General features: G+C 38.8%; 1 protein-coding gene across 8 annotated transcripts in view; it reads left to right on the top strand.

The window, feature by feature from the left end:
• Positions 1-13318, top strand: part of cadpsb (Ca2+-dependent activator protein for secretion b) — a 73762-nt gene that overhangs the window by 29140 nt on the left and 31304 nt on the right. For all 8 annotated transcript variants that reach the window (XM_030051400.1, XM_030051407.1, XM_030051405.1 and 5 more), the window contains exons 4-7: positions 3170-3250; positions 3705-3938; positions 5710-5831; positions 12721-12832. In XM_030051400.1, coding sequence (XP_029907260.1) covers positions 3170-3250; positions 3705-3938; positions 5710-5831; positions 12721-12832 — 549 coding nt within the window. The remainder of the gene's footprint in view (positions 1-3169; positions 3251-3704; positions 3939-5709; positions 5832-12720; positions 12833-13318) is intronic.

The following is a 13318-nucleotide window of genomic DNA, read 5'->3' as shown; positions in this document are numbered from 1 at the left end:
GCTCTACTAAACAGGAACTCTGGGTTATGTAGCAGGGTGGCTGTTCAGTGGCCAACACTGGAAACACACAATACTTGACAGTTCACGCTGACAGTCTTCCATTTAAGATACCATCTGGCCAGCATCATTTCATAATATGCACATCAATGAGCAGAGTCAATTACAGATATAAGTAATGTGACTTGCAGGAAAAATCCAAATCAGAACAATCTAGGTTTTTTAAAGAATTATCTCCGCTGCTTGCATGACCTAAATACTGAGAATTCTTCTGAGAGTACTGTTTGTTTTTTGCCTTTTTTCCTCCAAACTGAATCCATCAGTGTTTAGAGCCCCCCCAGCCTTCTATATCTCCTCATTTCTCTCCCCGTTGCCGTCACTCTGTCCTCCTCCCTGCTCTGTGTGTTTCTCGATATCAGCCCAAGTAGTGCAGCAGCTTTCACTTGGCTGGCCCCTCCCCTCCTGTTAGCGGCTGCACAGTGACTTGAGCTCATTCGCTCTTAAAGGGAATTGCTGGAAGGGGTAGGGAATCAATACAGTAAAGCCTGAAAGACAAGGCCTGTTAATGTAATAGGAGTGGGTGAAATACCATCAGGCACAGAGAGGTCAGCTCTGGCACATGTCCCAGCAGTGAGAGTCCAAAGGATTTAGGAGCACTGTATCACAAATAGAGTCGGGTGCTTAGGAAGAGAGGCCATGCAGACCAGTGCAGTCTCTGCTCCTGTGGATGGATTTTTTTTTTTTTTTTTTTTTTTTTGGCAGAGAGAATGTGGTAAAGCGTACTGTTAAAGAGATAAAAATGAAAAGTAAAATAGGCTTCTGGCTGTAAAAACAGCTGTCCACCAAAAATAAAAAAAAAAAAAAAACATCTGTCCACCAAAAACAAACAAAAAAAAAGGATTTCTGTCTGGATTTCCACTATTGCCAATATATTTAATGTATGTTGAATTTTCCTTTCAGTTTTTTTCAAATCAACTCATCTAAAAGTCTGATATAATTCCTTTTAAGATTTAATCTCTTATTGCAATTAGTCAAATATGAATCACTGAAATATGTGCTGAACGGTACACATCATAGGTTTTTTTTTCTAAATCTAAAAATACTATAAAACATTGAGATTTTCCAACTCATCAATATCACTGAAATAACCAGGATGAGTCTCGGCTGATTTTATTAGACACTGACCACTTATACAGCACCACTCACTGCCAGTGGAGTGACTATAAAAAACCTAAGGGAAAGGTTAGTCCTTGGGCTTTTCTGTTTGACCCGCTCATGCTGCTTTCCAGCAGCAACAGTCACAATTAGGCAACCATGGTCATAGAAGGGATGGTGTTGACTGGTGAGTCACAACATCAAATTTGATGAGAATGAGCCATGTTGGCTGAGAGATTGAGGCATACAGAACCAGAGAGCAAGAGAGAGACATCAACCCTCTCTTTTCTTCCTTCCCTGTGTCAGCTAATATAAAGCTCTCATTCATTATTGATGTGAGGGAGCTATGAATTTCTCTGCTTTTCATTACTCTGGGGCAAAAACTCGGCTAACAGATGTCAGGCTTCTTTGCCCTGGTGTAGATATTGTCCAATGCATGCAGTTTTTAGACATGAAAAAATGACATTACCACATTTATCCCTCTGTGAAAGATTTTTTTTTAAATGTATTGATTCATTCAAGTCAAATCTCTTATCACTATGGTGATTTAGACACTGTCTTCATTTTCAGACATTATCTTTATTTTTACTTATTCTCTCTACAAGATGGTCCCAGTAAATGTGGACAAAATATAGTATCAGCAGGTGTGTGGTTAGTCTGATGAATGGAAGGGGAAAAAATGTATTTGCTCAACAAAGCCACAAAATCACTGATGGGCCATAGTGGTCCATTGATGGTCTCTATGGTGATGGCAACAGGGTTCCTATGAGAGAGAGATGGCTCAGCTTTTGATTTCATGTCTATTGATGTATGCCTCTGTTGTTTATTGCTTTGATTGCAGCAAGCTAGAACAAACTGGAGTTCTAATTAGCCTTTATATTCTCCGCCATGTCAGTCTTCATCAGTTCCAATCTACGTGGTCACATTTGCTTTTCCCTGCAGCCATTGCTCTTTAATTTCGTCATCCCTGTAATTTAAATCCACCTACCCCAACACTCGCTATCACCAGCTACTGTAACATGAACCCTCTCTTATGGCTGAACAAAATGTTGCTCCTCTCAACGTCCTATTTTTACTGCACAGAACTGGGATTTTCTGCAGAAATCATGCCCATCATGCCCATAACAACACATCACTGCAAACAGAACAAGCGGGTGACTTCACTGATTTTATCTACAGTGCAATTGCAGTTATTTAACACCTGTAAAATTAGTCATTGTGTATGCCCTCTGCAAATTCCTGCAAAATAGCATTCTCCATGCAATATGTTTCTGCTCTTGCGGTTAACTTTCATGCGATTGCTTATATATTGAATATATATTGTGAGTTCAGTAGTAACATCCTAGGATGGTGGTTTCATGGGCTCAGTCCTTCAGAGGCTGCTGCAAACAAATAAACAAGTAGGAGTGGTGCAAACATGGGAAATGAATTTCACTGTGTGTATTTATGTACGGTATTTATTTATGTATTTATGAATAACATTCTGTGAGGGCCTCACTTCTGTTCACACTTGATAAATTGTTATATACAGGGTCTTTTTTTTTTTTTTTAATTTGGACCACTTGAGGTCCAAGTTGTATTCAAGCACATGTATCTTTAGAAGAAGGCATGCAATTTTCATACATATATGTATACACATGTGTACATTATATACAGGATTGGGTGTGACAAAATACTTGTAATGTTGTATTTTGCTACATTACATAAAAATGTATAATGCCTCTTTTCTTTCTTTTAAAGTGAAAGCAGGCCATTTAAATAGTGATCTACATCTTAATGAAGACACAAAATAAATGTCCTTACAAATTTTCTTTGTTTTTTTATTCTACCTCAAACATGAAGAAGAAGTAATCTCAGTGTAAGTGCAAGTGTCACATGAGGTCTTGTAAATGATAAATGAAGCTGGGAGATGTAGGTGACCCATGACACTGACCCTCGTTTTTATCAAAGTATTGTTTAAGGCCTACTGAGCTATTATTGGGACCATATTGATCCGTTCCTCTGTGTTTATCAATAGCTGGATAACTTGGACGAGCAGGCTGCACAGATCAGACGAGAGCTGGATGGCCGTCTTCAGATGGCTGACCAGATTGCCAGGGTGAGTCAGACACTGCAGTGGGCACAAAAGACTGTTGTTAATATGCTTTATTATATTGTTAATATGTCACTAATATGCTGCAACTCATGTAAATATCATTGTTTGAGCTGCCACCCACTGAGGGAAACCATAATCACATATCTGAGTAATGTAAAAATGAAAAATGACACCAGCTAATTTTGTTTGAACATTCATTTTTTAGTGCTTACACCATTTAATTTATATAAGTACTTAAGTAAAATGTGCCGTGCTTGTTCTGCTTACACAACGTTTGATAGCAAATTAAATAATTTTGAGTGGATGTTAGGTAATCCCTTGGTTGGTGACTTGAAAACATAAAAGAGGCACATCACTTTTTAAAAAAGAGGTCTTCCTGCAAGATTTACCTCACTGTTAACTGCATGCAAAGCCATGATTAGTTGCTCAAGCTGTCCTTTTCTGGTTCTGTTTGCAGGGTGGTAAGTTCCCCAAATTTGTGTCTAAAGAGATGGAGGCCATGTACATTGAGGAGCTCAAGTCTTCAGTGAACCAGCTGATGGCTAACTTGGAGAGCATGCCTGTGTCCAAGGGAGGGGAGTTTAAACTTCAGAAGCTGAAACGGGGACACAATACCTCTATCATCGATATGGGCCAGGAGGACGAGAACACACTGTCCAAGTCAGATGTGGTCCTGTCCTTCACTCTGGAGGTAAACCAATACATAGGCAGTAGGGGTGCAATGATCCATCGAGCTGGACTGGTAAATAGAACTAATGATCAGTCAACATAATCAATACTAAGTGAAAATATTGATCCATATCATCATCTTAGGAATAGGCCTTTATTTTGAAAGCCCAACATTTACGTCCAACTGCACCACCTTCCTAAATGTTCAAACAGTATTTGTACTAGGCAGATAATGGCAAATGAGATAAAGACAACAAGAACATCTACTTTTTGGGGATAAATCAGTGTGGGAATATTTTGGATTTCAGAGAAGGGATGGGTCAGCTGACAAATAACATGCCATATGCAAATGTAAAACACAAACACGGCATTGTAAGATAACTGATTATGATATCATATGATATTGTGTTATATCAGTCGTAGGCCCCTGAATTGAATCAAATGGAAATTGTATTGTGACTTTGTGATATTGGTAAATCATCTCTAATCAACATCATGCCCCTAATAATCAGCAAGATTAGACATGAATTGCCTACATAACCATGTATCTGAAAACCAATCTCTAGCTGCATTGCCTTTAAAAGTCCTTTAAAACTGTAGTTTCCCCCTTTCGAAAGTTTCACAGTATTTTTAATTGTAGTCAAAATGGAGCAAGTGTCAGAGTAGCAAAAACTCTCTCGCTGCATCTCCTTAGTGTAAAACTACATCCACATAGATCAAGGCTCATAAATCAGAACTGTCTTAGACTACTTCTCCGCTACCTCTAAGTATAGAAACAGACAGAAGACCTGTTCTGAGACTTGAACAGGCTGCATGAGGATACCAGACAGACACACAGAAAAACCTTTTACCTGCTCCTTAACTCAGAACGTGAGTCATCTTGTTATCAGCTTGTCTGGGATGAGCTATCACCAAGGAGCAGAGCGCAATCTCGCCTCGTGCATTATGATGCAGTGCTATTTCAGAAGCAAGAACATGACATGTGCAAATCTCTTGGTGCATATCTCTTGGTTTCTAACATGCTCTTCCTTTACGCATCATTAAAACTGGGCATCATTATGGATTTTGTATACTGAAATTAGTTGCACCTCTAATAATAATAACAGAGATAATTAACAATTTGTGTGAGGCTGCAATTCCATGGTGCTTTGGTAAATCCTCATTTTTAAAGTATGTTTGCTTGGCATGTGGTTTGCACTAGTCAAAATACCCTTAGCAAAATATTAAAGAAATCTTTGGAGACAAATCTGTTGTAATAAATTTGATCCCTGGTGGATAAATATGAAAAGACTGATTGTTTTAGTGCCATGTTAGAGCCATGATCTGCAGTTATTAAACACCACTGTCCTCCTCTTCCTCCTCCCCATCCTTCCTCTTCTTCCTCTGCTTATTCTTTTTCATGGGTTATGAAGATTTATAGTTTTAATAGAAGATGGTTTTATTAGGATCATTTTCATGGACTGGAAAATATACATTCAAGCAATATCAGGTTGTCAGGCGGGTTTGAAACTAAAAAGTAAAGCTCTGGGCAAGAGGGTAGTGTTCATTATAATATGACATTTAAAAAAAAGTAATAATACAATAATAAATATCATAATAAAAAGTGCTGTATTTAGTCATTGTAGTCAGTATAGAGTATCTGGAGCAGATCTTTCAAATCAGAAAGATGTGCCTCCTGCAATATGTGTAATTTATGTATTTATGTATTTATTTATTTTTCCAACACTTTTGCTTGTAACCTGTCAAAATCAATCATCCTCCACAATCTTCACTAAGGTGTTTATGCTGCCTAGGTGGTGATCATGGAAGTGCAGGGGTTGAAATCTCTGGCTCCTAATAGGATTGTCTATTGCACCATGGAGGTGGAGGGAGGGGAGAAACTCCAGACCGACCAAGCAGAAGCGTCCAAGCCAACGTAAGGACCTGACCACACACATACACACACTCATGCACACATACAAATTTAAATCAATAAAACTTGTCTGCTAGGCACATATTGGTATGATTTACAGTCATATCACAACCTAACCCCCTTTAATGTCAGCATGACAGAAGAATATCAGTAGAGAATATAATAATGTGACTTTGGTGGTCCTCATGAGAGCAGCATTATGAACAAGAGTTCATAATGCTTCTCAAACAAGCAGCCATGTGCTACTGCATGCACACACACACACACACACACACACACACACACACACACACACACACACACACACACACACACACACACACACACACACACACACACACACGCACAGTGGTCAAATCATAGGCATGAGGTTCTTTTGTGTTTTATGCCCATGAAATTTTTATTTCCTATCATAGAAAAATAGAGTAGCAATTGCGGTCAGCTATGTTTCAAAATAAAATGTCCTCAGTCCTGTTGCTGGGATTTCAGTGCAAGATGTACCATCAGTTCATGTCATGAAATGGTTCTTTAACACAGGATGACCAAATAAATAAAATGAAATAATAATAGTAATAATGATAATTTATTCTGCTGAGCATGAGCGCAAGTATCAGGTGTTAGAGTGTGAGCATCAGGACAAACTGACTGGAGTAAATAGAAGTCTAGATTAAATACAATTTCATTTACTCTACAAAACTGAAGAACTTTATTTTTTGCACAGTCAGTAGTTTCATTATTTGGAGTAATTTAGCTAGGAAGGAAACAAGGTGACATCTTTAAGGCCACAAAAAATGCCATTAAAATGCTTTTAATATCTGTCCAATAATTTAACATTGTTCATTTTAACCTTTAACTGTTGGTATGCTGCCCCCCTTTCATATCTCTGTAATAAGAATTATTGATCTTTAGGTCATTCTGCTAATTGCTTCAAAGTGTATTGTGTAAAATGCACTTAAAAAGCAAATAAACTTGGAACTCGCAGTAAATGTACCCTGCCAAGCCCCCCTGCATCTCGGTTCTTGGTTGTTGGCACACTCTACCAGTGATCTTGCCAATGTCCCCTGATGTGCCACTCCCTCTCGCAGGCTCTTTGTAGCACCACATTACATACGGAGGAATTGCTATCACTAGATGGTGCTCAACATACATGCAGTACATCTGGTGTTATTTCTAGATGGATACTTGTGCAAGATTTACAAATAATGATAACAGACAAATCTGACATATTCTGTTGTAGGAAGAGTATTGTTTGTAGGTATCAGTAGTGTGTTGAAGTGTGCTAATATTCATGAATCAGTCTGAATTAAACATTTGTTAATAGTGTATTGTATTGTTAGAGTCATTACACTATGCTATTAATATTAAAAATGAAGTTTTGGTGGTGAAACTATTATACCTTGCAGCATGAAAAATCAACATCAACAGCAGTTGTTGTGGTGTTCTGGCTCAGGTTTTATGATACCACTGAGAAAATTATTTTTTAATGCTCTGCTGGTTTGGTAGCTTATAGCTCTTTCACACAGGATAACAAAAAGTATTACAAGTTGCAAGTTGCATGTGAGTGCTGAGCCAAGCACCTCCCACACCCCTCCAGGGACCGTCCCATTGATACTCCTCTGCAGACGTCAGATTCGTCAGAAGTTAAACAAGAAAGAATTGTGAAAAATCAAAAACGTTCAGTTGTGGACAACACTGCACTAGAAACAGGCGCAGTACTCATCCGCTGAGAATGGCTGAGAATGGATGGCCTGTGTGCGGGCAGGTGCATTTAAACACGCTTGTATGAATGGCAAATTAGTGTCCCATGAGCACCAGGTGCTGGAGCATGCACTCTGCAGGCCGATCACACTCACTGGGCACTGAATACTTCAAAAGTATGGAGATTCCGTAATGTATTTGCACAACCCTTATATACTGCAAATTGCAGCAAGATGCATAACCCTGATACATTTGATAAAATATGATAAGGATGTGTGCATAAAACATAGACATTGTACATGGATTTGAGTATTGACTGTTGACTAATCTCAATCTCTATCAGACGGTATAGAATAGAAAAAACAGGTGCTCATTAGCCCTTAATTGCAAAATCGGGTATTATATATACATGTTATTTATAGCTGTTGAACATCTATAATTTGGTCAAGTTATTCTAGTAGTGGTCATCCACAGCACACTGAGCACTTGCTTTATAGGCCCATTAGGGCACTGGTATTGGGCTGAAGCTGCCAAAATGTTGCAACAAACTATGCCTGTAGGGCTGTGTGAGGATTAAATATATTATTGATATTGTTTTATACAGTACATTGTTGAAGTTGTAAAAACCGGCTGCTTGCTAAATAAATGCCTGTTGTGTTACATGGCGCTGCATAAAACTGGGTAATGCTGTCTAGTGCTCTCTTCAGTGCAGGTTTCCCACGGCTGACACATAGTGAAAATAAACTGATTGAAAAATCTTTACAAGATGCAGTTTTGCATTTTTATGTAACAAAGTAACAAGTATTAACTAGCAAACATCTAGTAATGCAACTAGTAATGCATCTCTAACAGAGTCTGTCATTTGAAATAAATTTACAACCCTGTGTGACCCTGGATTCCTGCTAGAGACATTTTGAGTGTACATAAACTCGTGTGAAAAACAAACCTTCAGTATGTCCAGATTTTATTAAAGCTATTTAAGTAATTTATGACTCACAACTTAACCCGCAGACGTTGCTGACTCGGTGATTTCTGACTCAATCCCTCAAAGTGTAAAATTTCATTGTCCAATGCACCTGTACGTCCTTCATAGAAGGGAAGTGATGTAGTCTGCTGTAAATTGCTTTCCTTTATAGAAAGTCTTAACAATCACCTCGGATTCTGAAATAGTTATGTAAAATCAATAGATCTAATTTCTGACAATGATGGTGTCGTGGTGACGGTGCATTCACTACGTTTATGCTTAAATGATTAAACAGTACGATTATTGTACAGAACACTACATAGTCCAAGATACAAATTTGAACACCCAAATGTTTTGCCTTGATGTCTCTAATTTACATGGCTGGGTAAAAGTACACACAGTTAAAAGGTGTTTGTTTTTCAGAATATGTGCGCATACCGTTATTTGATCTTCATTTCAACAATATTGATAGACAGAGGTGATCTATTAAAAAAAGACCTTTATAATTGCATCACATGGCTAAAATTAGGATCAGGTGCAGGTACACAATTTTACATCATTACAGAGTACACTGCCTTATTTATATAAACATCAGAAACCTGTGGTCTGCTTTGGTTTTAGCAATTGGGGTGTGTGACTACATCATGCCAAGATCAAAAGAGCTCTCTGAAGCCCTCAGAAGAAAGCGTGTTGATGCCTATGAGTCTGGGAAGGGTTTTTTTCAAGCAATATGTAGTCAATCAGTGTGCTTTCCAACAGATCATCTACAACTAGCGAAAATCTCATACCACAGTCAAGCTAAGCAAGCCAGTTCCTCCCACCAAATACAGCCCGAGAGCTGATGAACTGCTGCAGGAGTCTCCAAGAATCCCAGCATAACATCCAGGGATTTACAAGGAAAGCCTCAGCCAATATCAAAGGGCATGAGTCAACCCAAAAGAGACTTTACAGCTTTGCCTTATATATGAGGACAAAAAGTCAAAAACCTCTGCTCTCAAACATATGTAGATGTGTAAGTGAAGTCTGCTAAATAAAGATCGTACAGTCGTCTGGGTGGATCAGATGATGGCAGCACCGTTTGGCTACGATGTCTGACATCATGTTTGGCAAACACAAAGTCTGCGTTTTCCCAAAAGAACCTCATACCACCTGAAAAGCATGGCAGTGGAAGCATTATGGGCTGAGGGCTGCTTTTCTGCCTTGGGCCCTGGCTGGCGTGTCATCATAGAGTCACAAAAAAGAATTCCACCACCACGTACCAGAGGGTGCTTGAGGAGGATGTGAGGCCATCTGTCAAGCTGAAGTTAAACCTTAAGTGGACTTTACAAAAAGACAGTGTCTCAAAATACTCAAGCAAATGCACAAAAGAATGGCTCAGAAAGAAGAAATGGAGGGTTATGGAATAGCTGAGTCAAAGCCTGTGTTTAAATACTGTGGGGGAATCTGAAGTAGGCAGAACATGCAAGAAATCCCTTAAACATAATACAATTGAAGGAGTTCTGTAAGGAGTGGGCGGGAATTTCTTCAAGTCAGTGTACCAGGCTGATAGCCGATTAACAAGAAACGCCTCCGGGAAGTGGTTTCTGCTGAAGGGGACAACACCAGCTATACTGAATCAAGGGTGTGCACTTATTTTTCCCACTGCAGACAATTCAATGTCTTTTTTGTTGAATAAATGGTTGGAAAGAATGCTCTTAATTATTATCTCATTTGTTAAATTAGATCACCATATATCAGTACTGTTGAAATGAAGATTAAAAAAAAAATACCTTTTTTATGGGGTGTATTTACTTATTCACATCACTGTAAGTGCCATTTTATGAGGAGAGTGGGAGAAAGAGAGATGGGGGAGTAATGTGGAGAGGGGACAGAGATTAGAGGAGGTGGATGTAGCGTGTGTGGGCTCAGTAACTATGGATCATGCATGGATGCTCGTGTTGAAGGGGACACGTTGGATTGAGTCATGCTTCCTCCTGAACAGCGTCTACAGAAAGTGGCAAAGTGTCCTCAGTCCAATAAATCACAGTGTAAACAAAACAAATGCTCAGACAACACTGATTCAGTCCAGTATCTTATCAAATTTGTTGCTCTCTTTTGGGTCACTGGACAAATTTAGGAAGCAAGATGTCTGTCAGAGTAACATACTTTGGTGATCTGACAAACATTAGTTGACACTGACAGAACTTTGCTTATGTAAACAGTTGACCCACTTGAGCTCATGCAGGGTTGCAAATGAGGAAAGAGCTGTAGGTGCACAGCGCTGTCACATCCATTAGTGGTCCTTGCTTATGATTTGATCCACAAGGTCACCTTCATACCACAATAATGGCTGCCACTGAAATCAACACAGGCCAGTGGCTCCCCACCTTGAGTGAGAAGTAGCTCAGCTCCGTAGATACAGGGACTGGAGATTCGTTGTGTGTTTATGTTGCATGAAATTAGAAATGCTAAAAATGGTGATAGGAAAAATAGCTGTCTATGGTTACATAACGTCAACATATACTCTTTCTAGGTCTTTCAATCCATATCTTACACAAGAATGCATTTATATGCTCTTTCCCATGATCACGTCTTCGCATCAAACACAGTAATAATGAAATAGTCATGACACAGTTAAACACTTTGCCAAGTTCTTTAACTGCTGTTTACTTTTGAATACAGGTTATCTCAGTACCATTAATTTATAAATTTGTACAGCTGCAACCAGCAATTTCATATTTTCAGCCATTTTCAGATTTCAGTTTCAAAGATGACAGTGAAAAGTAACTGTTTGATTTGTATGATGTCAAAACCCAGAAACCATATAATGTGATGATGTCAGTGAACTGCACTCCCTTCAGATCTCAGTTTCTACAAATTGGATTAAGATTTGATTAGTCACTTCCTGCCCATAAGTTATGCCCTCTCAAGAGTGACATCATTTTTCACCAGGAATAAAAGCTTTGGGTGCCCGCCGCTAATACAGTCTAACACAAAACAAATAAGGACGTAAAATAATTGCCATTAAGTAAGCCCAGTGCATTAATGACCATGTTTGCTTTACAGGGCTCTTGCATTATGCATTTAGTTTTTTTTTTTTTTTTTTATTGAAGGAGATGTGGATGGGTTTTGAAGCTGCAATGGTGGGAAAAAAATGCTAGCCATTCTCAGAATTTTATGGCCTTGTGCTTCAAGGAGAACATAAATTGTAAGGAAGATAAATCAAAATCCACCCCATGGTTGTTGGCAAGTTGATTTTAAAAATTCAGAGGTGTTACAAATATGCACTTATGTCATTTCTACAAAAAATATTTCAACAAATAACATAACAGAAATAACGGTCTAAAAATCATTTTCATGTTTGCCATAGTTGGGGAGAAAATGTATCGGAAAAAAATCTGAAGGCCTTGAAGTAATAAGCTTGACATGCCTATTTGGGGAAATGGGGAAAATTTATGGCATCTCACTCGCTGGGGATGGGGCACTTTCTCTGTTGCAGCCCCAATTTGTCATTTCGCCTGATTAGTCGGATGTATTTTCTCTATAAAAATCTTGCTTAGTGCAGCTTTAAAGAAGTGTAGTATATAAATTGCAGGGATGTTTTTAGAGTGAGTGTCAGTGCGACTGAGATGGAGAAAATGTGTGCTGTCCTCTGTGGTTTTCTCCTGGCTTTGACATCTGTGTGATCTGTGATCTGTGTGACTGCACAGTGTGTGTTCCCATATAATGGCACAACAGACTCCCACTCAGTCCGCCATCATCCTTCTTCCATAATAAAATGTACTGCCATTTGTGTGTGTCTATAAACAATGTATTGCCTCCTCTCGCTGTACTCCCTTTGGCCCAAAAAAAAAAAAAACATGTCAGGATCTATTTTGAGGCTATGTCATAACCGAGAAGTAAAATATTTACAGCTTTCATACTCAAATACACAAACAGACTGACACATACACATACATGGGACATGCTATCTTGAAACAGGGATTTTTCTTTGTTTGTAAGACCAAATTTATTCATAATTTATTCTATCTGATCACATTTTTAGTTAGGTTTTGAGCAGTGCACTTGTAGATGGCAAATCTTTAGAGAAATAAACTGGGGTTGCAGCATAAATCAATCTGTTAGACATTTTCTATCACCTGCAAAAGCTGTGTGGTGACTGCTGGAGATGCAGTCATTGCCAGAGAATAATTATGCAAGCATGCTGCCATGGACACTAACCTCATGAGCATCTTTTGTTGTGTGTTTCAGCTGGGGAACCCAGGGGGACTTCACCACCACACACCCTCTGCCTGCTGTCAAGGTGAAACTGTTTACAGAAAGCACAGGGGTACTGGCACTGGAGGACAAAGAACTGGGCAGGGTAACATGCTCTATTTTATTTACTGTGTTTTATTTAGTTGCAGGCACACCTCAACACAGCTATGAGAATACTGAGATTACTGGCTCCCACAACAACAGTATTAAAAATAAACTGTAATAAAAACATAAAGTAATATCATTTGACTCGTTAAAGGGACACCTAAATATTTTGAAGTTCACACTCTTGTTTGAGTAACCCGACACTTGTCAATAAGAGCTTGTGCTTGTCCCACAGCTTGTCCTTTAAGTAGGGGAGAACAGGGTAATTAGAGGTACTTTGACATTTCATCATCCTACGGCAAGGCAAATGCAAATTTATTTCAACGAGCTGTTTTTATGTATACCTAAAGTTGTTGTCATTCCATAAAAAATAAAATATTGCTTTTAAAAAATACAGTTTTAGGGGTATGAGCCATCCCAAAAAGGCACAGCATTCCCCTAGGCGGGGGTAAACTGTGCACAGGATAGGGTAGGTTTAGCACTGCAG

The sequence above is a fragment of the Myripristis murdjan genome, chromosome 5 (genome assembly GCF_902150065.1).
Source record: "Myripristis murdjan chromosome 5, fMyrMur1.1, whole genome shotgun sequence".
NCBI lineage: Eukaryota > Metazoa > Chordata > Actinopteri > Holocentriformes > Holocentridae > Myripristis > Myripristis murdjan.
Note: the sequence above shows the minus strand (reverse complement) of the source record. Positions and strands in the feature narration are given on the sequence as shown.